This window comes from Delphinapterus leucas, chromosome 14 (genome assembly GCF_059928025.1).
Source record: "Delphinapterus leucas isolate spDelLeu-1000000601 "Yukka" chromosome 14, BTC_Dleu_Yukka2, whole genome shotgun sequence".
In the NCBI taxonomy this organism is placed as follows: Eukaryota; Metazoa; Chordata; class Mammalia; order Artiodactyla; family Monodontidae; genus Delphinapterus; species Delphinapterus leucas.
In genome coordinates, this window is record NC_143142.1 from 118,661 (window position 1) to 146,592 (window position 27,932).

Sequence of the window (27,932 nt, forward strand, 5' to 3'; positions counted from 1 at the left end):
GCCCTGCGTCCTGCCCGTACACCTCCGTCTGGCCGTGGCCCTGCGCCGCCGGACCTCTCCCGGCGCCCTTCTCCCCGCGGGGCCCGAGAAGCCTCCCCGGCGGCCGGCCCCGGACGCCGGACTCAGTCACCGTCGCCCGGACGAGCCCCTCGTTCACTCACCTTCATCCGCACGCCACCAACACACCCCAGCCAGGCGCCCGGGGCCGCTTCCACGTTCGGCGCGCACGTGCTCCGCCCGCACGTCCGGGGAGGCGGCGGGAAGGCGCGGTTGATACAGAGTATCCAGGCCTCCGCCAATCCCTGCAAGGGCTCCGCCCGATGACCCCCGCCCGTGCCCTGCGCCCCCTAAGTCCCGGGGCCTGCGGTTCCGCCCACCTGGGTTCGGGGCATTCCGGTGGTTCTTGGGGAGCCGAGAGGTTCTCGGGGGTCCATGGCATTCGGGGGGCTGCACGGGAGCCGACAGGTTGGGGGGCGAGGGCGGGGCGTCGGAGGCGCCATCCAGCCTGGTTCTGCGCGTCCTCAGGCCCCAGAAGGAGCAGAGCCGGGGTCCTGGGGGTCCTGGGCTGGGGTGGAGGAGAGGGCGCCACGACCCCCGCCCCTGAAGCAGGAGGAAGCTGTGACCCTGGATTAACCCCACGCCACCGCCCTGGAGCTCTGCGGAGACAAAGCCCGGCTGGGGTCGTAGCCCAGGGGGCAGACACCCCCGCCCTTCCCGTGCCCCCGCAGCTCCAGCCGGAGGCCCCCGGTGATCCCACCCCCGCCTGACCCTGGGGCGCAGCTGCGCGCGGCGGAGAGGCCTTCGCGACGGTGGAGGCCTGGGGACCCGAGTTCTCGGTGACCCTGGTCAGCCACGCAGGGGAAGCCTCTGAAGTGCCGCCGTCCTGGCTCGGACACGGTCTGGCCTCTCCCCTGTGCAGTTTAGTTTGGAGAGATGTTGCACACAGCGAGCCGGAAGGCGCTCTAGAGAGGAGACCAGGAGGGTTTCGAGTTGCTTTTGGAAGGGTGGTCAGGGCAAAAATTCTCTGACGTCAAAGCTCATGCCTGAACGTATGCAAAAGACTTAGGCAGAAAGAGAAACATTTCAGCGTTTGTTCACTTGAAATTCTGGAAACGACCCAAGAGTCTGGTGGAATATTGCTAAACACATCACACTTCAGAAACAGGATGGGCTCCTGGAGGGTAATTAGTAGTTGCCGGGAGAAAGAATGCTTCCTGACCGGACTAGTGATACATTGTACAATAAAAACGGCTGTTACAAAGCAATGTGGGTGAGACGAGCCCATTTGAAAAGTACAGACACAAAATGATGTATGCCACATCGTTAAACCCTGGTTGCCACCGGGTGACAAAATTATTGTTTTATTACTTTTATTTGGCTTTTAGATTTTCTTCGTTTGCTTATCCATGTTTCCCAATTTTTATAAAAAGATAATCTTCTGTTTTTCTCGTTTTAAGGTTCTTTTCAAGAAGTGAGAGAAAAAACATTGACAACAGGGTTGGGGGAAGCAATCCCCACCGTCCAAGTATACTAAGGCGGATATGGGTGAACAGAGAGGAAATTGGAGATTTGCTGCAGGAAACCCTCCTGTTGTGGGAATGTGATCACAGGCCCTTTCTCCGGGACCGGCTGGTGCTCAGTGAGAATATTCCTGGTTGCACTCCACCCATGAAGCATCAATGAAGTTAAAACCTCAATGGAAACCAAAATGTCCAAGCACCTACGTTATTAAATTTAAATGTAATTCAACAAATTTTATGATTCTAGTGCATTGTTATAAAATCAGTTACTTTTTTTGGCTGCCAGGTGAGAAGTTACTGTTTACACACATTGTCTTACTTGAGCCTCCCAAGCCACCTCTGAGCGAGTTATGTTCCCTTGTTACTAAAAAGGAAATAGGTCCAAGTGCATTTAAAACACTTCCAACCAATAAGTGGCCTCCTTTAACTGTCAGACTCAAAAGCATACATTCTTAACGTAAGCACATAATAATTCCAAATATTCTAAATCAGGGGAAACTCTTCATAAGCTTCATTTCTTTTTTTTTTTTTTTGCAGTATGCGGGCCTCTCACCGCCACAGCCCCTCCCGTTGTGGAGCACAGGCTCCGAACACGCAGGCCCAGCAGCCATGGCCCACGGGCCCAGAAGCTCCGCGGCATGTGGGATCTTCCCAGACCTGGGCACGAACTCGTGTCCCCTGAATCGGCAGGCAGACTCTCAACCACTGCGCCACCAGGTAAGCCCCATAAGCTTCATTTTTAATAGAGGTCTGATCTTCCAACAAAAGGTGATTATCCAGCACCCACTGTAAATAGAGGCTGCCTCTCTCGTCCGTGCTCACTGGTCTGAAGTGCAGTCATTACCACATAAAGCACCCTAAGGCATACCTACCTGCTGCTTCCGGATTTTCTATTCTCTCTGGACCCAGGCTACCTGGGGCGGACTCCCAGTTTAATTGCTTAATAGCTGTGTGACTTTGGACAAGGTACTGATCCTGTACCTTCTCTCCTCTTGGTAAAGTTTATGATTTGTAATAATAACAGGCCCTCTTTCCTCTTTGGTTTGAGACCATTAAATGAGTCAGTACTCTGCACGCGCTATCTTCTTTACCATTTTGTTTCTTACCGGCGTTGTTCACTTTTAACACATTGAAAATCTGGGAACTTCCCCCTTAGTCCTAAGGGAACTTCCCCCTTAGGACTTCTCCTTTTCAGAAATGTCCTGGCCACTCATGTACTTTCCCCCATAATGAGTAGCTGAACACATTTTTAAAAATCCCTGATCCACGGAAGGCTGCAAGCCCATCTAGATACAGCCTCCTAAGAACCTCTACTTCACCCTGAACCCCTCTTCCCTCCAGGGAATTACCTTCGTTCCCAGAGGTCCCCCTGGGGGAGTTGCTCGCTCACCTGCACTGCCCCAGGAAGCCTTCTCGAAGCCCAATCTGTCTGTATATTGGGGTGCTTATAGCCATGGGAGACCAGTCCTTTGGGCCGTTCGTGGGTTCACAGAACTACGGGGAGCAGGCCGTCTGGGGCACACCCTTGGGAAACCGATGCCTGACAGAAAAAGAGAGGGGATGTGTGACGTCTTGGGTAGAGTGGTGAGAAGGACAGAGGGAACGTAAACAAGAGCTTGAAAGAGTGACTCAGCTGTCCTTCCTTTCTTGGAAGATGGCAGATGCAGGTGGGGCAGGGAACAGGAAAACCCTCCCAACATACTGACCCAGAGGCACTAGGAATGCTTTTTTTTTTTTTTTCTAGAGAAAATATTAAAAAAAATTTTTTTAAAGATGAGTATTACCGATTTTTCCTTCTGCTTCAGGCTCAGAGGTGGCTGGGCAGTGGTGCTGTGCCCAAACAAGACCCACTTCACCTGCTACAAACCTTCGTTCCCTCTGGTAGTAGGTCAGGTGCAGGGAGGGGGACAGGGACTCAGAGTCCAGGGTCTATTTACTGAGCATGCGGCACTCTGTGAGGTGGGTATTTTGCCATCATTCCCATATGACAAGATGCCCATCAGAGAGGTTAAGTCACTGGTCTAGTCACAGAACTGGTAGAGGGTGGGTTTGAGGTTAGCCCGCTCCCATCTGGCCCCCAAGTGTTGGTTTTCACATCACCCAGCAGCACACTGACTCGGAGGGTGGGAGAGGAGGGAGGTCTCCCTGCGCACTACATTATCGTTACTCAGTAACCATGCTTTTTACACTCCAGGCCCAGGCTGCACACTGACATCACAGATGAGTGAGTGTCCCTCCGTTTGAGGAATCCATCCTCTCAGGACCTGTTGATTGCCTACTCAGTGAAGAGCTGGAAAAAATCAATCTATTTTGTCGTTGAAACAAGCCTAAATAGATACTTAACCAAAAGCATTTTAAATTAACATAATATTACATGTGAAAACTTGAACAAACATACAAGTCCAAGAAAATGAAAGCATGTTGTGTAAGTTCTTGATGAATTTGATTTTCTGTCCTTGTAAGTTACATAAAGTGCACAGATCTTTAGGGTTTACCTCTGATTTTCCCATACATGCAGATACTGTGTCCTCACCATTTCCAGCATGCTTCAAGGCTCTCTCATGCTGGTTTCCAGTCACTCTCCCCCCACGGTGACCACCCTGGACTTAAGTCACCAAATGTTAGCTTTGCCTTTTTTGCACTTGATCTGCCTTCTCAAATGCTACCAAATTTCCCCCATGTAACCTTTTAGAAGGTCTATTTTTTCCTTTACATTTAGGTGTACAATTAATCTGGAAATAATTTTAACTTATGGTACGAGGTATGGGTGTGTCAACCCCCCACACACCCTGTAGGACATCCAATTCACCTGATTTATTGAAGAATCTTCACCATTGCATTGCAGTGGCACTTTTTGTCTTAAATCAGATGATGGTACATGTGTGGGTCTGCTTCTGGGCTCTCTGATCTGTTGTTCCATTGTTCTGTTTGTCTAGCTTTACATAAAACCATACTATTTTAATCATGGGATAAGTCGATATTCAGTGTGTATCCTTCAATTTTCCTCCTCTTTGTCTTTGCTATGCTTCACCCTTTGCATCTTCACAGGAATTTCAGAATTGGCTCATTAATTTTGACAAAAATGCATATACTAGGACTTTGAGATTGCACTGAATTTATAGATCAATTTGGGATTTTTTTTAAATATAAATTTAGTTAGTTAGTTTTGGCTGCCTTGGTTCTTCGTTGTTGTGCGCGGGCTTTCTCTAGTTGCAGCGAGTGTGAGCTACTCTTCATTGTGCTCTGCAGGCTTCTCATTGTGGTGTTTCTCTTGTGGAGCATGGGTTCTAGGCACGTGGGCTTCAGTAGTTGTGGCACACGTGCTCAGTAGTTGTGGCTCGTGGGCTGTAGAGCACAGGCTCAGTAATTGTGGTGCATGGGCTTAGTTGCTCTGCAGCATGTGGGATCTCCCCAGATCAGGGCTCGAACCCGTGTCCCCTGCATTGGCAGGCAGATTCTCAACCACTGCACTGGGAAGTCCCTGGGAAATGTTTGAGAACAATATTGAGTCTCCCAATCCACAAATACAAAATAGATCTCATTTATGAAATTTCAAGCACTATTTTGCAGTTTTCTGTATAGAGGCTTTTCACACCTTTCTTTAGACTTCTTTCTAATCATTCAATATTTTTGATGCTATTGTCAATGGTACTTTTAGTTCAATTATCTAATTGTTTTGTAATATACAGAAATACAGTTGAGTTTTGTATACTGACATTCTACCTAGCAACTCTGCTAAACTCTAACAGTTTATCTTCAGGGGTTTTTTTTTTGGTTTTCTAAGTACATAAACATATTGTATAGGAATGGATAAGTTTTCTTTCTTTCTTTCCAATGGTGAATTAAAGAGGTAATAGTGTAATTTTTTCTATTCTTATATGCAAGGAGAGAGCATTATTTCACCTGAAATAAAATCATGATGTGTCTGCAACATGAAGTGTCTGTGATAGATTTCTTTTGTAAATATGCTTTATCAGATTAAGGAAGTTCCTCTCTATTACTAGATTTAAGAGCTTTTGCTATAAATACCTGTTTAATTTCATCACTTACTTTTATTCTGCGTCTCGGGTTGGTTGTTCTCCCTTATTCTGTAACTGTGATGGATCTCAGTGTGTGGGGGTTGTTTGTTTGTTTGTTTTAGCTGCACCACGCGGCATGTGGGATCTTAGTTCCCTGACCAGGGATCAAACCCGTGCCCCCTGCGCTGGAAGCGTGGAGTCTTAACCACTGGACCACCAGGGAAATCCCCTGTTTTTTGGGTTTGTTTGTTTTTGTAACATTAAACCATCCTTGCATGGATACAATAAACCATACTTGATCATGATATAATTTTTATATATCACTAGATTCCATCTGTTAATTCATTGTTTAGGATTTTTGCATCTCTGTTCATGAGAAATAAATGTCTACATTTTCTTTTTTTCTAGTGTGTTTGTTGAATTTTGGCACCAAAGTTATGCAGGTCTCAAAAAAAGTATTGGGAAGCATTCTCTCACTTTTTCTATTCCCTGGAAAATTTTATAGAATTGGAATTATTTCTTCTGTAAATTTCGGAAGAATTCACTAGGGAAGGCATCTAGACTTCAAGCTTTCTTTGTGGAAAGGTTTTTAATTTTGGATTCAATTTCTTCAATAGATTCAGGACTGATTTGTTTTTTATTTCTTCTTATATCGAATTTAAGTTGTGATTTCTAAGGAATTTGTCCTTACTATCTAAACTGTCAAATGTGTTTGCCTATTGCATAACCTTCTTTTACGTTTACTTTATTTACTTTCATGTAAAATCTGTTGTGATATCCCATTTCATATTGGATACTGGCAATGTATTTTTTTTCCTCTTTCTTGCTTTTTCTTTCCAGTATTTTATTTTAACATCTTTATTGGAGGAAAATTGCTTTACAATGGTGTGTTAGTTTCTGCTTTATATCAAAGTGCATCAGCTATACATATACATATATCCCCATATCGCCCTCTTGCATCTCCCTCCCATCCTCCCTACCCCATCCCTCTAGGTGGTCACAAAGCACCGAGCTGATCTCCCTGTGCTATGCGGCTGCTTCCCTGTCTTGCTTTGTCTTGATCAGAAGTGAATTTTATTAATCAAAGAATCAACTTTCAGTGGGAATTTCTCTTTTGTACATTTGGTTCCTATTTAATCAATTTCTGCTCTTCATTATTGCCTTCCTGCTACTTTCTCTGAGTTTAATTTGCTTTTCTTTTGTGGCTTCCTGAAATAGAAGACTAGATAATTGGTTTTCAACCTTTTTCTTATTACATTAAAGCTATACATTTTCCTTCACTTTTTACCATTGTATTTTACCATCATTTATGTAAAAATATTTCCTAATTTCTGAAATTTCTCAATCTAACATTACTATTTTTGTAATTAAGAAGTATCTGAGAGGAAAATACTTTGAGACTAATATTCGTTCCTCATAATACTTTTGCTTACAAGTTTTAGTATTAATTCCTGCCTGAAACAATCTTTACTATAGTGGCTGCCTAATGACAATTTTCTAATTTCATCATTTCTTCTACATTTATCAGTTGGAACTCACCCACCATAAATGGTTTTTCTCTGGCCCCCTCCGTCATTTCAGTGTAACCTATTTATATTTACTTTTTTCTTCTGTGTGGTTCTTTGTTCTTTCAAATAATTTCTTTTGTAATTTAGGCTTCATATTGTTCCAGTTGTTACTTTTATATCTTCTTATAGTGCCCTGAATCCCACTTTTGTCCATCTGTTATTATCAGCCTAAGAGTTAAAGTGGTATCCTTTGCTTTCCTCCTAATATCAATGGCAGTATCTTACTTCCCCCAACCCTCTTTCTTCTTATGCTCACTTCATATTCTTACTTTACCAGAAAATATCTTTATATAGTATTCTTCCATCTTTGCTCAACCCTCATTTTAGTCTTAGATGTAAAATTAAATATATTAAATGCTCACCATCAGCCCTTTAGCTGGAAGCTCAACCTCTAGTATATTCCTCAAAAAATTAATTTTTGTATATGGTGTAAGTATAGACCAATACACATATTTTTCTCAAACAGATGTGCAAGTGTTTCAGCACCATTTTCTTTGTAAAGACTATTCTCTTTCCAATGAATTGATTTTGTAATTTTGACAAAAATCGGTTCACTATGTAGTGTGTAGTTTTATTCAGGAGTCTCTTCTGTTTCACTAATCTGTATGTCTGTCCTTTCACAATACCACACTGTCATAGCTGTTGTAGCTTAATGACAGGCCTGGAAATCAAAGAGTATATGTCTTGCAACTTTGTTTTTCCTTTTCAAAATTGTGAGTATTCTAGTTCCTTTGCTATTCCACATAAATTTTAGAATCAGTTTGTCAGTTTTAACAGAAAATCTTCCTGGGAATTTTATTGGAATGGGATTGAGTCTAAAAATCCGTGTGGAGAACACTGACACTTTAACGACATTGAATCTTCCAATCCATTAACAGGGCACCTCCTCCCATTGTCCAGGTCATTATTATTCCCTTCTTCATTGTTGTCCTCAGCATACATTTCATGTCACTCACATTTAACTATTCCATGGTTTTTGGTGCTATCATAAATAGCTGTGCATTTTAACCCTAATTTTCCATTTTATATTGCAAGTATGTAAAAATAGAACTGATTTTTGAATATTGGTTTTACATTTTGCTGTCTTGCTAAATTGACTTGTTATGGTGGCTTTTTTAGTGTGTGTGTAAAGTTTTAAATGGAGTTTGAGTGAAGGCAGTCATGCTGTCTCTGAATAGTTGTCGTTCTTCCTTTCCAATCTGTATCTTTTAAATTTCTTTTTCTTGCCTTATGCAGTCAGCTAAGTCTTCCAGTACAATGCTGAAATAGAGTGGTGAGAGTGGATATAACTGACTTGTCCTCAATCTTAAGGGAAGCTATTCACTCTTTCACCATTATGACATTAATTGTAGACCAGCGGTCCCCAACCTTTTTGGCAACAGGGACCAGTTCCACGGATGACAATTTTTCCATGGACCAGGGGGCGAGGGGGATGCTTCAGGAGGTAATGCGATTGATGGGGAGTGATGGGGAGCAGCAGATGAAGCCACGCTCACTCGCCTGCTACTCACCTCTTGTTGTGTGGCCCAGTTCCTAACATGCCGCAGACCAGTACTAGTACTGTGGTGCCCCCTGGGGGTTGGGGATCCCTGCTGTAGACACGTTTCAGATGTGCTTTATTAGTTTGAGGAAGCTACTTCCTATTCCCAGTTTTCTCAGGTTTTTTTTATCATGAGTGCTGTGGAATTTGAACAAATGCTTTTACTACACCTGTTGATGTGACCATATGATTTTTATTTTTTAGTTGGTCAGGTATGAATTAGTGATTGGATTTTGAATACTGAGTCAGCCTCAGCTTTGTATTCCCAAGATAAACTCAAATTTGCCTTCATGTATTATCCTTTTATATATTACTGGATTTAATTAACTAATATTGAGGCTTTTTACATCTATGTTCATGAAGAACATTTGTAGTTTTTTTAAGAAATTGTAGTTTTTTCTTTTAATCAGTGTGACACTGATTTCATAAAATCGGTTAAGAAGTATTTGTCATCTATTTTCTTGAAGAGTTAGTATAGAATGGCTATTACTTTTTTCTTAAATGTTTGATAGAAATCACCAGTGAAATGATCTGAGCCTGGATTTTTCTTTCTTCGGAGAATTTTAACTATGAATTTAATTTCTTTAATAAATGTAGCACTATTCAGGTTACCCATTTCATATTGAGCTTTGGTGGTTTGTGCCTTTCAAGAATTTAGTCCATCAAAGTTGTCAAATTTGTTTTGTGTTGCTTACCCCTTCCACTGTTTTAGTTTCACTGGTTTCTGGTCTTATCCTTACTATTTCATTCCTATTTACACTGGGCTTTACTCTTCTTTTCCTAGTTCCTTAAGGTAGGACTTTAGATTATTGATGTGAGACCTTTATTCTTTTCTAATGTAGGTATTTAGTGCCATTAATTTCCCTCTACACACTGCTTTTTCTGCATCTCAAAAAATTTGATATGTTGTATTTTAATTTGTACATGTTGTATATAATAATTCAAAATATTTCCCATATTTTTCTTGAAATTTCTTGGAGCCATGAATTACTTAGAATTGTGCTGCTTAATTTCCAAGTGTTTGTCGATTTTTCTGTTCTTGTTGCAATTGGTTTCTTGTTAAACTGTACTATAGATGGAAGACATTTTGAAAGGTTTCAATTATTTTAAAAATGTTAAGATTAATGACTTAGGACATGACCTGTATTGATGAATGCTTCACATGTAATTGAAAAGAATACATACTCTGCTGTTGGATATTCTAGACATGTCTACCAGGTCTAGTTTATTGATGGCATTATTCAGTGCTTCTATAGCCTTGGTCTCCAACTTATGTTACTGAGAAATAACTGTTGAAGTGTCCAACTAAAATGGTAGAGTATATTTCTCATTTCACCTCTGTTTTTGCATGATTTTGAAGCTTTCTTGTTAAGCGCATGCACATTTAGGATTGTCTTTTTGGCAAAATGATGCTTTTCATTATATAAGGTACCTATATATTCCTGATAATTTTGTTTGCTCTTTGAATATATATTTACTTCCAGAAAAGGGTACATATTTGTTAATGACAGCTCTTAGGCTGGGAGATAAGGCGGGGCTGAATCAATCTGATCTGTATTTCAACTGACTGAGTTTGGTTGAAGCTTTTGGTTGAGTTAGTGCAAAACTGCCTTCAGATATTTTGAGGGCAAATCAGAATGTTTCCCTCAGCAGGGCCTGGAATCTGAGCATGGAGACATTGTAGAGATTTGCTTGTGCTCACAGCCAAGCTGCCAGCTCTCAGAGCTGTGCAAAACATCTCCTTGTCTTACAGCCTGTAGTTTAAATATTTGCCTGTAGTTTATTTTGGTTTTTCTAAATAGACAATCACATGTGCAAACAATACGATTTTTGTTTCTGCCCCAAACCCCAATTCCTTACAACTTTCTGTTCTCACATATTGGCTAAAACTGTCATTATATTGCTCAATAAAATTGATGGGCATTCTTTTTCTTAATTTAAAGGTATACATTTACTGTTTTATCATTAAATATGACATTTGTCAGTTTTTGGAACATACTCCTTGCAAAGTTAAAGGAGTTAATTTCTATCTCTAATTTAATAACATTTTAAAATAATCTATGGGTATTATAGCCCATCAAATGATTTATCTACACATACTGAGATACTCATATGGCTTCTTTCTGGTAGTGTGGTTAATTTTACAAAAAGAATTTCTAATATTAAATCTTCCAAACACCCTAATGAGTTTTAATTAGGATCAGGTTCAGGTGCACATAACAGAACCAACTCTCCTCCCAACGAAAAAAGAAAAGATGCCATGAACAAGACAGTTCATCTCTCTTTTGTGTAAAAATATGCCCAGACTTGGTGGTCTAAGGGCTGGCACAGCAGCTCCATCATTACCAGAGAGCCACATCACTCTTATCTCTCTACTGCACTCAAGCAGACAGCTTCCACCCTCAAGAGGAATTCAGGTTCTAAGATGGCTGCTGAGTCTCCAAACATCCAGCATGTTGCATATTAAAAAGAAAAGATGAAAGCACACTAGGGGGCTTTCCCCACTTGTTTTCCTTTTGAAAAACCTTCCCATTATCCCTCTTGGTAACTTCTATGTCCATTTCATTACTCAGAATTAGCAGCAGGATCACACTTAGCTACAAAAAGAATGGAGAAATGCAGCTTTTTAGCTGAGCACATCACCATTATGAAAAATACAATGATACTGCTGGTAATGAAGAAATATTGGATTCACTACTAACAGTCTGCTACACTTAATAATGTCATGACTTAAAAAAATAAAAACTACATTACTAGATGCATTTTTGCTATAATTCCATTTAGAATTTTTAAATCTATGTTCACAAATGACTTTGTCATTTCCCCCCAAAAGTCTACTTCCTGTGAAATATTGTAAAATGTTAGAATTATCTTTCCTTTAACTTTCCTGAAAATTATCAACTATTACTGAAAGTCTCTGGAACCTCTTTCTTTTCTGGGGCTGGGGCAGAGTTAGAGGAACTAGGTAGATTTTCAAGCCAGAAATTCAATTTTTAACTTTCCTATTGTTTTTTTACTGGTTGCTGATCTACTGATTTTTGTTAAGTTCCATTTATCTGGAAAATTTTCCATTTCATTTAAAATCAGACCCAATCCATCATTATCCTTTCACACAGTATTTGATTTATGCCTTCAACATTATGCTGACATCTCTGGCTTCTACTGGGAGAGGCTGAATGTGGATTTGCATCACACAATACAGAACCTTTAAAATCTAATTGACCCTGGATAGTAGGAAACAGAATATGTGTTTATTCTTTATTTTGTGCATATATCTTCCTTGGAACATCAATGACAAAATACATATTCATATTTTCCAGGTTTAAGGGACAGACTGTAGCAGATATCTGAAATTCTTTCCTTATGCAAGCCTTCTCTTCCCTTCTGTAAATCATCATTCTTCACCCCAGGTCTATTGACATTGGATAATAATAATGAGCTGAACACATAAGGACTTGGGATTCAGAAATCATTGACTACGTCCTTCAAGGAAGATGCAGTTTCTTTGGGTAAGAGATGGGATTCCCCACTGAAGTAAAGAGCACAAAGTAGTGGGTGTTTCAGAAATATTTGCAGTTTTGAATCCTCATATTCCTCCAAGATAGCCTAACCTAATTTTCAGATTAATGCTCATTCACATAAGGTAATTGGTGAGGCTGTGAAAAAAACTGACTTTGTAAGTAAGCAACTGGTAGAATGACTTTTCACCATCCTGAATCTATAGCTATACATACACATTTCAGCAGCATCACTTAAAGGTATCACTTAAATGTACTGAGAGGATACAAGATAGTTCAAATTAACAGAGAAGTGAACTAGGATTAAAAAGGGACAATAACTAAAGCTATTCTGTGTAATCTATATAGAAGGAACTAATTAATACTAGCAGTAAGATGCTACCTGAGAACAAAAGCTAAGTTTGATTTTCTGTACTAAGGAGTCCATTAAAAATTTACATTCTGAACTATCTCAGCCAAATCCTGGCAGGGCACCTTGAATGATGATCCCATCATGACTGCATACACTGTGAATTCTCTTAAAGGAAATCAAGGTGTTCTAACCAGAGAAGGTAGAACAGATTGCAGATACACAATCACATGAAACTATATTGCACTATATTGATTATATAACTAAAGAGGTAGCTTTCAGGACCATTTACAAAGGGTACAAAATAAAAGGTTTAAAGTATGGAAATGCATTTTAATGCCATATTATTCTAGTAAGAAGTTGTATTTTTAAATAAGAATGTCTCTATGCAGAATAGAAACCCCTGGAAAATGGTATTGTTATCTAGCTAATTTATCTATCAAATGTGGCATTCACAAGAATATGCAAAACTACACAAAACATATTTTATAGTACAGAAACGAAGATAACACCTAAATATCCCTGCAGGTCTTATGATGTCATCCTTATTGTTATCCTGATTGTTACATTTATTTACACAGATTAAAAAATCTTTATGTTCTACTATGAACATACCTTTCATTGATAGTTGAATACTTTCTTCAATCGTTTCCTAAAAGTTTGGAACATTTGGAACATAATTTCCCTTAATTTGTAAAGGAAATTATTTTTTTCCAAATGAATCAAAATAATAGTAAATAAACCTTCCTGCTGAGGCTTTACCCCATCTGAAATATTCATAGATCTTCATTCATTCAAATTTTTTTTCTTTTTTTTTTTTTACTAGAAGTTTGTCCTTCTAGATGAAGAATTTCCCTTATAGCATGGTTTCTCCAAGGTATGAGCTTATGATACCTGCAATTCATTCATTTATGTTTTCTCTCATTAAAATCCTAATTCTTAATAAACTATGAATTTTAAAGGACTGTATTCTGTATTCATTTGCATTATGGAATTTCCTCTTTGTGGATGTTAGCATATCAAAAAATGGCTTTCTGACATTCATTTCATTCATAATGTTCCTCACCTGCACAAACTTACAAGACTTCCTGCTAAGAACTTTCATAGGGTTCACTGAATTCATAGAGTCCCTTGTGCACATGTACTGATATTTTTTGTGTGTATAAAAAACAGCGTTCCACATGCCACATATACATGGTGTACAATGAGATGATTTCATTTACAGAGTTTCTCTTCTGTACAAATTTTCTGGGAATTCCTGTGACTTGACTTTAGAGAGAAAGTTTCTTACATTTACTTCACCAATATGTTTCTCATCTGTGTGAGTTCTCTGATGCATAATGAGCTGTGACTTCCAACAAAAGGCCTTCCCACATTCACTGCACTTACAGGGTTTCTCTCCTGTATGAGTCCTCTGATGTGCACTGAGAATTGATTTCTGAGAGAAGGTTTTTCCACATTCACTGCATCCATAGGGTTTCTCCCCTGAATGAGTCCTCTGATGTACAATGAGCTGAGACTTCCTAATGAAAGCTTTTTCACATTCGTTGCATTCATAGGGCTTCTCTCTTGTGTGCATTCTCTGATGTACAATGAGCCGTAATTTTCCACTGAAGGACTTCTCACATTGACTGCATTTATAAGGGTTTTCCCCTGCATGAGTGCGCTCGTGTACAATGAGTAGTGACTTCCAAATGAAGGCTTTCCCGCATTTGTGGCATTCATATGGTTTCTCTCCAGAATGAGTTCTCATGTGTATAATGAGGTATGACTTGCTACTAAAGGCTTTCCCACACTCACTGCACCCATAAGGTTTTTCCCCAGCATGAGTTCGCTGATGTGAGATGAGCTGATCTTTTCTATTAAAGGCTTTCCCACATTCACTGCATTCATACGGATTCTCCCCTGTGTGAATTCTCTGATGTACAATAAGTTGTGAATTGAAACTGAAGGATTTCCCGCATTCACTGCATTCATGTGGTTTCTCTCCTGTGTGAGTCCTCATATGTATGATGAGGTAGGACTTGCTCCTAAAAGCTTTCCCACATTCAATGCATCCATAGGGTTTCAACCCTGTGTGACTTCTCTGATGTACAATGAGCTGTGACTTCAAACTGAAGGCTTTTCCACACTGATTACACCCATAGGGTTTCACCCCAGTGTGTGCTCCCTGATGTACAATAAGCTGTGACTTGAAAGTAAAGGATTTCCCACATTCACTACAACCATAGGGTTTCTCTCCTGTGTGGGTTCTCTGATGAACAATAAGATTCGACTTTGTGTTAAAGGCTTTCTGACATTCACTGCATTCAAAGGGTTTCTCTCCTGTATGAGTTCTCTGATGTATCACGAGCTGTGACTTCAAACCAAAAGTTTTCCCACAGTCACTGCATTCATAGGGCTTCTCCCCTGCATGAGTTCTCTGGTGTGAAATGAGCTGGTATTTCCGACTGAAGGCTTTCCCACATTCACTGCATTCATACGGATTCTCCCCTGTGTGAATTCTCTGATGTACAATAAGTTGCGAATTGAAACTGAAGGATTTCCCGCATTCACTGCACTCATGTGGTTTCTCTCCTGTGTGAGTCCTCATATGTATGATGAGGTAGGACTTGCTCCTAAAAGCTTTCCCACATTCAATGCATCCATAGGGTTTCACTCCTGTGTGACTTCTCTGATGTACAATGAGTTGTGACTTCAAACTGAACGCTTTTCCACACTGATTACATGCATAGGGTTTTACCCCAGTGTGTGCTCCCTGATGTACAATGAGCTGTGACTTGAAAGTAAAGGCTTTCCCACATTCACTACAACCATAGGGTTTCTCCCCTGTGTGGGTTCTCTGATGTACCATGAGGTTAGACTTTGTATTAAAAGCTTTCCGACAATCACTGCATTCATAGGGTTTCTCCCCTGTGTGAATTCTTTGATGTATAATGAGTTGTGATTTCAAACCAAAAGCTTTCCCACAGTCATGACACCCATAGGGTTTCTGTCCTGAATGAGTTCTCTGGTGTGAAACAAGCTGGTCTTTCCTACTGAAGACTTTCCCACATTCACAGCATTCATAGGGATTCTCCCGCGTGTGAATTCTCTGATGTATAACAAGTTGTGAATTGAAACTGAAAGTTTTCTGACAAACACTGCATTCATGTAGTTTCTCTCCTGTGTGAGTTCTCTGATGAACAATGAGGTAGGACTTGCTGCTGAAGTCTTTCCCACATCCATTACATTTGTAGGGTTTTTCTTTTGCATGAGTTTGCTGATGCACCACAAGGTATGACTTGCTGCTGAAGGCCTTCCCACAGTAACTGCATTCAAAGGGCTTTCCTCCCATACGTATTTGCTTGCATATGAGCTGTGACTTTCTGTTGGCAGTTTTTCCAGATTTATTACTTTCACAGTATTTTATCCCAGTAACAGCTTGCTCATGTTTAGAATGGAAGGACGATTCCCTATGTGCATGAAACCCATTAGGATTCTTTCTGGAATAATTATTACCGAAATCTGTACTATATTTCAAACTCTTTCCATTTGTGACACATTTATGAAGTTTTTGTCTTGAAGAAACATAATCTGTACTAAGAAGACATAGTTTTCCAAATGCAGTACACTGATAGCCTTTTGACATACTTCTTAGCTTGCCTTGATTTTCCTTATGCCATTCCATATGACCATCAATTTCCCAGACTTCGTCTAGAAATGAAAATACTCATATGTTATAAATAGTAACATGATCCTAGTATAGCATAAAATTGCCTTAAAAATGCCATATCATGAGGTTTTTCTTAGTTTCAGATATCAGTTCTGAATGTAAATAAAATCTCAAGTGTAAATGTACCCAAACTCCTGGGCACTCAGGAAAACAAAGCAAATCAAAACATGTATGAGGCAAAGGGAACTGACAATAAATAAAGGTAGTCTTGAGTTACAAAATTTTGCAAAATGCCTTCTTTAGAAACAAAAGAGAAATGAGCAAAACAGAAAGAGGTGGGGCCTTCCCTGGTGGCACAGTGGATAAGAATCCGCCTGCCAATGCAGGGGACATGGGTTCAAGCCCTGGTCCAAGAAGATCCCACATGCTGCAGAGCAACTAAGCCCACGTGCCACAACTACTGAGCCTGCGCTCTAGAGCCCGCGAGCCACAACCACTGAAGCCTGTGCACCTAGAGCCCATGCTCCACAAAAGGAGAAGCTACTGCAATGAGAAGCCTGCGCACCATAAGGAAGAGTAGCCCCCGCTCGCCACAACTAGAGAAAGCCTGTGTGCAGAAATGAAGATGCAATGCAGCCAAAAATAAATAAATTTATTTATTTATTTAAAAAATATATATATAAAGAGGTGGGAAAGGATCTCTGAGCATTAGCTTCATTCGACGAATAATCGTTAAATATCTATTATGTGCCAAACACTGTGCCAAGCTCAGGAGAAAGAGCAGAACCACTGCAGATTGGTTTACAGTCTTCTTGGGAATAAAGTTCCACTGAATACCCAAATAGATGAAAATAAACTCACAAGAAACATCATCAAGATGTTTCAGAACGCTGACAAGCAGCAGCTAATAAAGCTTCCAAAAAAACCAAAAAAGTTTCATATAATGGGTCAAAATTTAGAATGGATCTGACTACTCATTAGCATCGCTAGGAGAGAAAAAACAGAGCATTCAGGAGTAAAGTATAAACATTTTCAGTGGCACATGTCTCAAATTTTATATCAAATGCACCCTTTCACAGGAAGCTACTATGAAAGGTGTTCCTTTCACAGGAAACTACTATGAAAACAAACCAAGAAAAAAGATGACACAAAAAAATAGAAAAGAAAATCTGAAAGGAGATTCCAGGTTAAAAACTGTACAACCAGGTCTTGAGATATATCAGCTTACACTGGAGCAAGTCAAAAGACATGGGAGTGATGTCACCAGGAAGATGAAATTGACAGAATCACTAATTTAGCTGAATGTACCAAAAGAATATTTAGACATGTGAAGAAGAGTCTGGGGTTAAATTAATTATAAATACATTAATGATAACACAGAAAACTGGGCACGGAAGTAAAACAACTCAAGAGAAAAAATGATTTATGAACGAAAACTAGCCATTGTACACTTACATGATTTACCTGTGAACAGAAATTACATGGTCGTAAAGATATAAAAACTGAAGACTGATCTAAGTATGAAACACCTTGATTAGGATGATGGAGGTATGGAAAGAGACAGTGTGCATATCATGGGGAGTATGAGGGAAGGAGGATGAAAGAGAATTAAATCTTTACCCTTCACACTAAGTAATTAGGAGGAAATCAAGGTGCAAGAGAATAAGTTGGTTATTTAGAAAAACATGGACGTAAATACCATAAGAAAGAGCTAAAGAGATGAAATTGGTTTTCTCTGAGGGGAATGCAAAACAGACGGGGCAGGGTGGCCAGAATGCTTTTAAACATAAACCCAACCCAACTCCCACCCCCCAACCAAATTCCAAAACTACAAAGTGGATAGGGAACTAGACACAAGACTAAGGCCTCAGTCATAATCAGAAATATCTGGAGGTTGAACAGAAGAGAGAATGGGTAGAGTTGACCTAGATGTCCCCAAGTTATTGCTGACCAAGGCAATGGACAAAAAAGTGTATTAAGAGAACACAGAAGCAGGTCAGGTTTGAAGACAGCAATATCACAGGATCTTAACACCCCATTTCAGGTTTCCCTACATCTTAAATCTGAACCCTCTTATTCATTTTGTACACAACCTCCAAATTATATTTTCCCAATCATCAATTCCCAACTGGGACAGTACCCACCCCCATGCAGTGAGAAATGAACAGGAGCATGTTTGACTATTACAGTGGCTTTGGAGGGAACATTACTGGCTATTACTGGGTTGGCCAAAAAGTTCCTTTGGTTTCTAAGTAAACATAAAAGATACATTTTCCATTTTCACCAAGAACTTTACTGAACAACATATTAGCCATTTTGGGCTTTTTTGTTTGCAGTACGCGGGCCTCTCATTGTTGTGGCCTCTCCCGTTATGGAGCACAGGCTCAGATGTGCAGGCCCAGCAGCCATGGCTCATGGGCCCAGCCACTCCGTGGCATGTGGGACCCTCCCGGACCGGGGCACGAACCCATGTCCCCTGCATCAGCAGGCGAACTCGCAACCACTGCAACACCAGGGAAGCCCTCGCCATTTTGTTCCACTACCCTCTGTCATATTTCAGGCAACTTCATAATTCCATCTTACCAAAAGGCTTTATCTTTTTGAGCAAAGAACTGTTCCAGGTGCCTTTTACAGTCTTCCAGGGAATTAAAATTTTTTCCATTAAGAGAATTTTGTAAAGACTGAAATAAATGGAAAGCCAAAGGTGCATTGTCTCGTGAATATGGCAGATGAATCAGAACTTCCCAGCCAAGCTGTAACGGTTTTTGCCTGGTCATCAAAAAAACATGCGGTCTTGCATTATCCTGATGGAAGATTATGTGTTTTCCGTTGAGTAATTCTGGATGTTTTTTCTCGAGTGCTGCTTAGAGTTGGTCTAATTGGGAGCAGTACTTGTTGGAAGTAATCATTTGGTTTTCCAGAAGAAGCTCGTAATAGAGGACTCCCTTCCAATCCCACCTTATATACAACATCATCTTCTTTGGATGAAGACCAGCCTTTGGTGTGGTTGGTGGTGGTTCATTTCACTTGCCCCACGATCTCTTCCGTTCCACATTATTGTACAGTATCCACTTTTCATTCGCCCATCACAATTCGTCTTAAAAACTGAACGTTTTCATTACATTTAAGTAGAGAATCGCATTTGAAAATGTGATCAAGAAGGTTTTCTTCGCTTAACTTACATGGAACCCAAACATCAAAGCAATTAACATAACCAAGCTTGTGCAAATGATTTTCAACCCTTGATTTGGATCTGGATTTTGCATATATCGGCTATCTCCCTTGTGATATAACGTTAATTGTCCTCAATTAAGGTCTCAATTCGATTGCTATCAATTTCAACTGGTCTACCTGACTGTGGAGCATCATCCAGAGAGAAATCTTCAGCATGAAACTTCACAAACCACTTTTGACATGTTAGATCAGTCACAGTCCCTTCTCCATATACTGCACAAATCCCTTTCTGCATTTCAGTTGCAGTTTTGCCTTTCCTGAAATAATACAGTATAATAGGCCAAAAATGTTGTTTTCTTCCATCTTCAATATTAAAATGGCTACACAAATATTCACCAATTTTGATAATTTTTTTTTTTAATGCACACCGATACAACAGCTGTCACAATACAATCTAACAAAACTGTTTTGAATGAAGTTAAAGACAACTAAGTGCTACTAGAGCCATCTTATGGAAAAAACCGAATGAACCTTTTGGCCAACCCAATACATGGTCTTAAAGTCAGAAGTGTTTCCATCAAGAAGAAAACAGGCCAGTGAGTAATTAACCTTTGCCCTCAAATCATATTTGCTCATGTTTGGCTGTCAGTGTTGTCCCTGTAGACTCTGAAAGTTCATGGATACTGAATCTGTCAGTTTCTGTACTTCACCCTTCCAATCCTTCTGTTGCTGGCACCACACTCCTGCTTATTTTCCCTTGGTTCCCACATCTCTGGCTTCCTTCATTTGATTTCCCAGGAAATCTAATGTATTTGCTGTTGAGCATTTTCTTTACAACAATAATTGCGGGAAATTAATCATTGATGGTATCTCAAGGAAGAGCACAAAGAATTCAAGAAATAAGGACAGAATACCAGAGCCAGTGAGTAGAAGACAGGAATTCACAAGATTAAAGATTATTTAAACATGATTTAAGACTGTATTAAACATGATTACTGGCTGTGGCCCATCTTGAGTTTAGCCACAGAAGACAATGGAAGAGGAAATCATGCTAAGGCAGCAGAACCCGGGCTCACCAGGCCACGGCCACAGCAGGAAGCCCCGGCACAGCCTGCCCAGCCCGGGTTCCAATGCTTCTCTGTTGTGCCACTCCTGCTGCTCTCCCAGAACGAGGTTCCTGTTGTACCCACCCTGTACTTCTCTCTGCCACTCTACCTGTCTGGCTGGTTGTACGTGGATAACTTATCTTTAATTATAGATCACCAGACCATGAAGAACCACCACGTCTGATTAGAAACAAGGATCCTAGACTTGCATTAATATACTAGAAGAATGACAAGAGGGGTGATAGAATATTTTTGAAGATGAATGGATGGAAAGGAGGGTGTGACTGGATGATGCCTAACCAGAGAGGTAGATGGAGGTGGACAGTGCTGCCTACCCAGCCGTTCTGCTGCCCTTTTCCTGGCTGGCAGAAACCTGATCTTATTTCCTACTTTCATTTGTAAGGCCATGTGCTGCAGTTAGGAAAATGGGACCCACTTCCATACCCCTGCCAAGAGTGAAGCATGATATAGCTGAGCCGACAGTGATGGCCCCGTTTTCCTCACCAGAGTCTTCTTTACACACGGATATGTGATAAAAAATCTAGCCTGCTCAACATGGTAAGTCTGCTGGGGCTTCCTGAAATAGATTTTAATGCCTGATTAAAAGGGCCATGTGGGAAGAAACAGTCTTTCTTATTCCACCGCCCACTGGTATATCTGCAGGTGTTGGCTGGAACTGTAAGAGGCATCTGGTGACCATGAGGGGAGGAAATCTGAGAAATACTGACATAGTTAGAATGGCGAGGCAGAGATAGACGTTTGGGGATTTAGTAAGTCAAGCAGTCCCACATCAGGACATTTTGTGATGTGTGGTAATAAATCACTTCTGCCTAAATAGTTTGATTTAGGACTAATCAAAAATTGCAGCTGAAACAATCCTAATAATACAAAGATTAACTGTTGATTTATCCTGACACACTTATGACAGAATATGTAGTTGCTTAGGGAAATATATCTGACAGTAACATCAGGATGAACTCACAATATAAAAAGAGTAAAAGGTATAAATTTGGCTAATAAGTAGAATAAGCAAGAAATGAAATAATGGAATTCCCTGGCGGTTCAGTAGTTAGGACTCCATGCTTTTACTGCCAAGGGCCCGGGTTCAATCTCTGGTCAGGAACTAAGATTCCATAAGCCGTGTGGTGTAGCCAAAAAAAAAGAAAAGAAAAAGATAATATTGGGAATTATCTCATTCCCAATGAGAAGGAGGTGGGAATTGAGAAGATGGAGGCCTTAAAAGACTTACTTTTGAAGGACCAAGATACTAACAGATTATAGCAAGACTAGTGAAGAGAACTGCATAAAAAGGATATTTAGGCTCACGCCCCAGTGCCAGGAAGAAGAACCAGGAGCATAGCAGAACTAACAAACAGGAAGGTGAGAAGAAGTTATCATACAGCTATGGGGCAGCAGAAGGGACATTCCAATTCCAGTTTCTGAAAAATGAGACAAGGGAGTGGCCCATGCAGGGAAGATGCCCTGTGGAACAATCAAACCCAGTACCAAAGGGCAGATGAAAGAGGGATGGAGCTGTCAGTCACCAATACAGAAAGAAAAAGCGTAAATCTTCAGAGTGGAAGTCTTTTAAAATTTACAATATACGAGGAAAGTGGGGAATATAAGAAAGACCCCTTTGGACTCAGGAAAGAGCATGCGAGGGCAGTAAAGCATGAGGAGAATAAGCACTGTGTCGTGCAGTGTGAGAGTGGGTTCCACGGGGTTCACTTGAGTAAGGCGTGGGGGAAAGGCTTCAGGCAAGAGAAATGATATTATCAAATGATGCAGGAATACACTCAGAAAGAACAATGATGACAAAGCCATTAGGAAGGAGAAGCAGAAAGGGTAGAATCTCCTAACACATAGGTTTCAAGGGGAAGGAAATTGGAACTGTGTTGAATATGAATGTAAGTAATTTTAGAAAAATAGAAAAAAAGCAGAAGGGGTGTGAAAGTCACATGAAAAGAGGTAAAGAGGAAAAGCTTGCTTAAATGCGTAATGAAATGCATCTATCACCACGGGAAAGTAAGAAGGAAGCTGAGAATGCCACAGAGGAGATTAACTAAGAGGCAATGGTTACAAATGACCCAAAAGTACAAACACAAAGGGAACATCACGTCAGAACTCACACCAATTCTAAGGAGGAAAAGAGCTAAATGTCCTGACGACTCACCCAGATGGCCCTGAGTTGGGATTTGCATCATCCACAGCTCTTCTTGTTCCAACTGGAAAATGATATTCGGTTTGGTGTGTTGATACCCTGTGAATAGAAAATTACAGACAACCTGGCCCAAAACTGCCTAGGACCATGGGATTCAGCAGAATGGGGAAGACTCGGTTTAGAGGCGGCGTGATCAAGCTGCCCTTTTGCACTTTGGCAAAGTGAACATCATTCAACCAGCACATTCTGATGGCAAAGGGGGAATAAGAAAATGTGGCCTCTAAATATAAGCCCCAAATCACCAAGCATTTTACGAAAGTGCCCCAGCTTTCAGCATCCAAGAAGGGGAAGCCTGGAGATGACACACACTCCTTTCAGGGAAGTGGTACTTACCCAGGGACACCAGGTTGCTATAGTTCTCCAACATCACACTCCTGTACAGGTGCTTCTGAGCTGGGTCCAGCAGCTGCCACTCCTCCCAGGTGAAGTCCACAAACACATCCATGAATGACAATGGTCCCTGAAACAACAATATCCCCATTCAATTGCAAATCATTTTACTTAGTTTGTAGTAAACAAAAGGCTGCTAAGGGTGTCCATTATTTACATTCTACTTTGGGAGAAAAGCAAACGTTTACTGAAAATATCCCATCAATATGCATTAAATCAGTTAACCTGTCTTTCAGCATATAAGAATACCATGTGCCAGGTATTCAACTAGGAGCAGGTAATATAAAATGGATGAAAGACAGAAGTGTTCAGCATCGCAGAGAACAGCAAAGATTAAACCCATAAAAATGTAACAGGCAGTCAAAGATGCTATGACAAAAGAACATGCAGAGAACATGGGCACAAAGGGGGAAGCAAGCAATGCTGCTTGAATGCACCAGGAGCTACCACTAAAGAGAAGACGTTAAAATTTCGTGAAATAAAAAAGGCAACAGCTGTAAGTAGCAACCACGGTGTGGGGCGACAGATCTGAACATGAAGATACACCAATGGTAAATCAGCATATGAGAAGATGCTCAACATCATATATCATTAGGGAATTGCAAATTAAAACAGTGAGACACCATTACACATCTAGAATGGCTAAGATTTTCAAAAATGGACACCAAATTTGAAAATGAAATTCCAAATTTGATGAAGACATGAATATAAACATCCAAGAATCTAAACAAACTCCAAAAACAATGAACTCAAAGAAACGCATATGCTCAAATTTTCAATAGACAAAGAGAGAACCCTGAAAGCATCAAGAAAGCAATGACTTGTTTCCTACAAGGACTCCTCAGTAAGATTATAAACAGATTTCTCATCAGAACCTTTGGAGACCAAAAGGCAATAAACCCATATATTCAAAGAGCTAAAAGAAAAATAAACTACCAGCCAAGAATCCTGTATCTGACAAAACTGTGCTTCAAAAGTGAGGTAGAGGGCTTCCCTGGTGGCACAGTGGTTAAGAATCCACCTGCCAATGCAGGGGGCACGGGATCGAGCCCTGGCCCAGGAAGATCCCACAATCCCACATGCCATGGAGCAACTAAGCCCGTGGGCCCCAACTACTGAGCCTGCACTCTAGAACCCATGCTCTGCAACAAGAGAAGCCACAGTAATGAGAAGCATGTGCACTGCAATGAAGAGTAGACCCCACTCGCCAGAACTAGAGAAAGACCACATGTATCAATGAAGATCCAACGCAGCCAAAAATAAATTAAGTAAGTAAAAAGTGAGGTAGAAATGAAGACATTCCCAGAAGAACAAAAGGTAGTTTGCTACCACTAGACCTGCTTGTCAAGAGATGCTCAAGGGAGTCATGTATGTGAAATAAAAGAACACTAGACAATATTTTGAAGCTGTTTAAAGAAATAAAGATCTGAATAAAGGTAAATATCTGGGTAATTATAATGGTAGTATATTTGTGCCTCTACATTTCATGCTCTACATAATTATAAGAGACAAATGCACTTGAAATAATTATTAGTTTACATTTCGGGGCACACAATGTATAAAGATGTAACTCTGAGACATCAGCAATCAAAAGGGGTGGGACAGAGCTGTAAAAGAGCATAGTGTTTGTATGTTATTGAAGTTAAGCTGGTATAAATTCAAATCAGAATGCTATAACTTTAGGAAGTTAAATGTAATCCCATGGCAACCACAAAGAAAATAGTTATAAAACTTACACAAAAAGCAAATGAGAAAGGAATTTAGACATTTCACTATAAAAATTCAACTAATCACAAAAGACAGTGATTGCAGGAACTGAAGGACCAAAAAGCTATAAGGTATAAAGAAAACAGCAAAATGACAGAAATAAATCCCTCCTTATGAGTAATTACTATAAGTGTAAATCAATAAAACTCTCCAGTGAAAAGACAGAGTTTGGCAAAATGGATTAAGAAACATGACTCAAATATGCTGTCTATAAGAAACTCAGTTTAGATCCAAAGACACAAACAGATCAAAAGTGAAAAGATGGATAAAGATATTCCATGCAAGTAGTAACCGAAGTAGAGCAGGGGTGGCTATACTAACATCAGACAAATCAAAAAGGTTGTAAGAGACAAAGAAGGAAATTACATATTATTAAAGTTTCAGTACAGCTAGAAGATAGACAATTATAAAGAGTTACACCTAATAACAAATCATCAAAATACATGAAACAAAAACTGACATAATTGAAGGGAGAAATAGTTTTATAATAATAATTGGAAACTTCAATATCCCACTCCCAATAATGCATAGAACAAACAGAAAGAAAATAAGTAAGGAAACAGAATTTAAATAAACTACCTCTAACAGACATATACAGAATATTCTACCCAAGAACAAAATATACATTCTTCTCAAGTACACATGAGACATTTTCCAGGACAGACCATATGTTAGGCCACAAATTAAATCTCAATAGATTTAAAAGATAAATATCATACAAAGTATCTTCTCTGACCACATAGGATGAAGTTGAAAATCACTAAAAGCAGCAGAAAAAAAGGGAAAATTCACAAATTTGTGGGAATTAAACAACATGGTCTTAAACAACCAATGGATCAAACAAATCAAAAGGGAAATTAGTAAATACTTAGACATGAATGAAAACAAAACACAACATAAAGTTGTTGGGATGCAGCAAAAGCAGTGTTAAGGGAAAATTTTACAGTTAAAAACACATATTTAGGGGCTTCCCTGGTGGTGCAGTGGTTGAGAATCTGCCTGCTAATGCAGGGAACACGGGCTCGAGCCCTGATCTAGGAGGATCCCACATGCCGTGGAGCAACTAGGCCTGTGAGCCACAACTACTGAGCCTGCGCGTCTGGAGCCTGTGCTCTGCAACAAGAGAGACCGCGATAGTGAGAGGCCCGTGCACTGCGATGAAGAGTGGCCCCTGCTTGCCACAACTAGAGAAAGCCCTCGCACAGAAATGAAGACCCAACACAGCAAAAATAAATTAATTAATAAACTCCTACCCCCAACATCTTCAAAAAAAAAAAAAAACCAAACACATTTAAAACAAGAAACATCTCAAATCAATAATCTAACTTTACAACTTAAGGAAACAGAAAAAGAACAAATTAAACACAAAGGTAGCAAAAAGAAGGAAATAAGATTAGAATACAAACAAAATAGAAACTAGAAAAACAATAGGAAAAAAAATCAATGAAACCAGAGCTTAGTTCTTTGAAAAGATAAACAAATTTTGATAAACCTTCAGGTAGCTAGACTGAGGAAAAAGAAAAAAGAGAGAAGATTAGAATTACTAAAATCAAGAATGAAAGTGGGGAAATTAGTACTGATTCTACAAAAATAAAAATGATTATTGGAAAGTACTATGAACAACTGTATGCCAACAAATTGGATAACTTAGTTGAAAGGAATGAATTCCATTTGTGTTTCTATCAAGATCAAATCACAAAGAAATAGGAAATCTGAACAGATCTATAACTAGTAAGGAAATTGGGTCTGTAATCAAAAATCTTCCCCCAAAGAAGAAAAGCCCAGGCTTCACTGGTGAATTTTAACAAATATTTAAAGAAGTAGTAACATCAATCTTTCTCAAGCTTTTCCAAAAACCTAGAGGAGGGAACACTTCCTAAGGCTCTGATACCAAATCCAGACAAAGCCACTGTAAGAAAACTACAAACTAATATTCCTCATGAACATAGATGCAAAAATCTTCAAAATAATAGCAAATCAAATTCAACAGCTTATTAAAAAGATCGTACACCATGACCAATGGGATTTATTTTCGGAATGCAAGGATGGTTCAACATTTGAAAATTGCTCAATGCAATACATCACACTAACAGAATGAAGTTAAAAAAATGATTATCTCAATGCAGATTACCTCAATTGAAGGATCTGACAAAATTCAACACTCTTTCATGATAAAAACACTCAACAAAGTAGAAATAGAAGGAAAGTACTTCAACATAATAAAACCCACATCTTAAAAACACACAGTGAACATCATACTCAATGATGAAAGATTAAAAGCTTTTCTTCTAAGATCAGGAATGAGGCAAGAATGCCTGCTTTCAAGACTTCCCTCATGGTCCAGTGGTTAAGAATCTGCCTTCCAATGAAGGGGACGTGGGTTCAATCCCTGTTCAGGGAACTAAGATCCTGCATGCCGCAGGGTAACTAAGCCCACACACTCTAGAGTCCACGCACCACAACTAGAGAGAAGGCTGCACGCCACAATGAAAGATCCCGCACGCTGCAACTAAGACCCGATGCAGCCAAATAAATAAATAATTTTTTTTTTAAAAAGGAATGCCTTCTTTCTCCACTTCTATTCAACATAGTGCTTCAAGTTCTTGCCAGAGCCATTGGGCAAGAAAAAGAAATAAAAGGCATCTAAATTAGAAAAGGAGTAAAATTATCTCTGTTCATGGACAATGTCTTCCTATATATAGAAAATCTTAAAGATTACACAAACACACACACCCACAACCTAGTTAGAACAAATGAATTCAGCAAATAACAGGATACAAAGTCACACACCAAAATCAGGTGCATTTCTATACACTAACAATGACCAATCTGAAAAGCAAATTATGAAAATTATTCCATTTATAGCATCATCAAAAAGTAATAACTGAACCTAGGAGGTAAATGACTTGCAGAATGAAAACTGAAAACCTTACTGAAAGAAATTAAAGAACACATAAATAAACAGAAACATACCCTATGTTCCTTAATATTAAAATGTTAACACTACCCAAAGTGATCTACATATTCAATGCAATCCCTAATAAAATTCCGACGATGTTTTTTGCAAAAATAGAAAAACCCACCCTAAAATGCATATGGAAGCTC

The 27,932-nt window shown here is 39.8% G+C and overlaps 1 protein-coding gene across 5 annotated transcripts in view; it reads right to left on the reverse strand.

Annotated features, from left to right (window-relative positions):
* Window positions 1-2,375: 2,375 nt before the first annotated feature.
* ZNF268 (zinc finger protein 268) overlaps window positions 2,376-27,932 on the reverse strand; it is a 47,466-nt gene continuing 21,909 nt past the window's right edge. For 4 of the 5 annotated variants that reach the window (XM_022598212.2, XM_022598210.2, XM_022598211.2 and 1 more), the window contains 3 exons: window positions 23,004-23,130; window positions 22,623-22,709; window positions 11,929-16,210 (listed from right to left, as the gene is read on the reverse strand). In XM_022598212.2, coding sequence (XP_022453920.2) covers window positions 13,734-16,210; window positions 22,623-22,709; window positions 23,004-23,130 — 2,691 coding nt within the window. In that variant the 3' untranslated portion in view covers window positions 11,929-13,733. Of the gene's footprint in view, window positions 3,061-11,928; window positions 16,211-22,622; window positions 22,710-23,003; window positions 23,131-27,932 lie in introns of those variants that run through there. The other variant, XM_089894288.1, reaches the window with a different exon arrangement.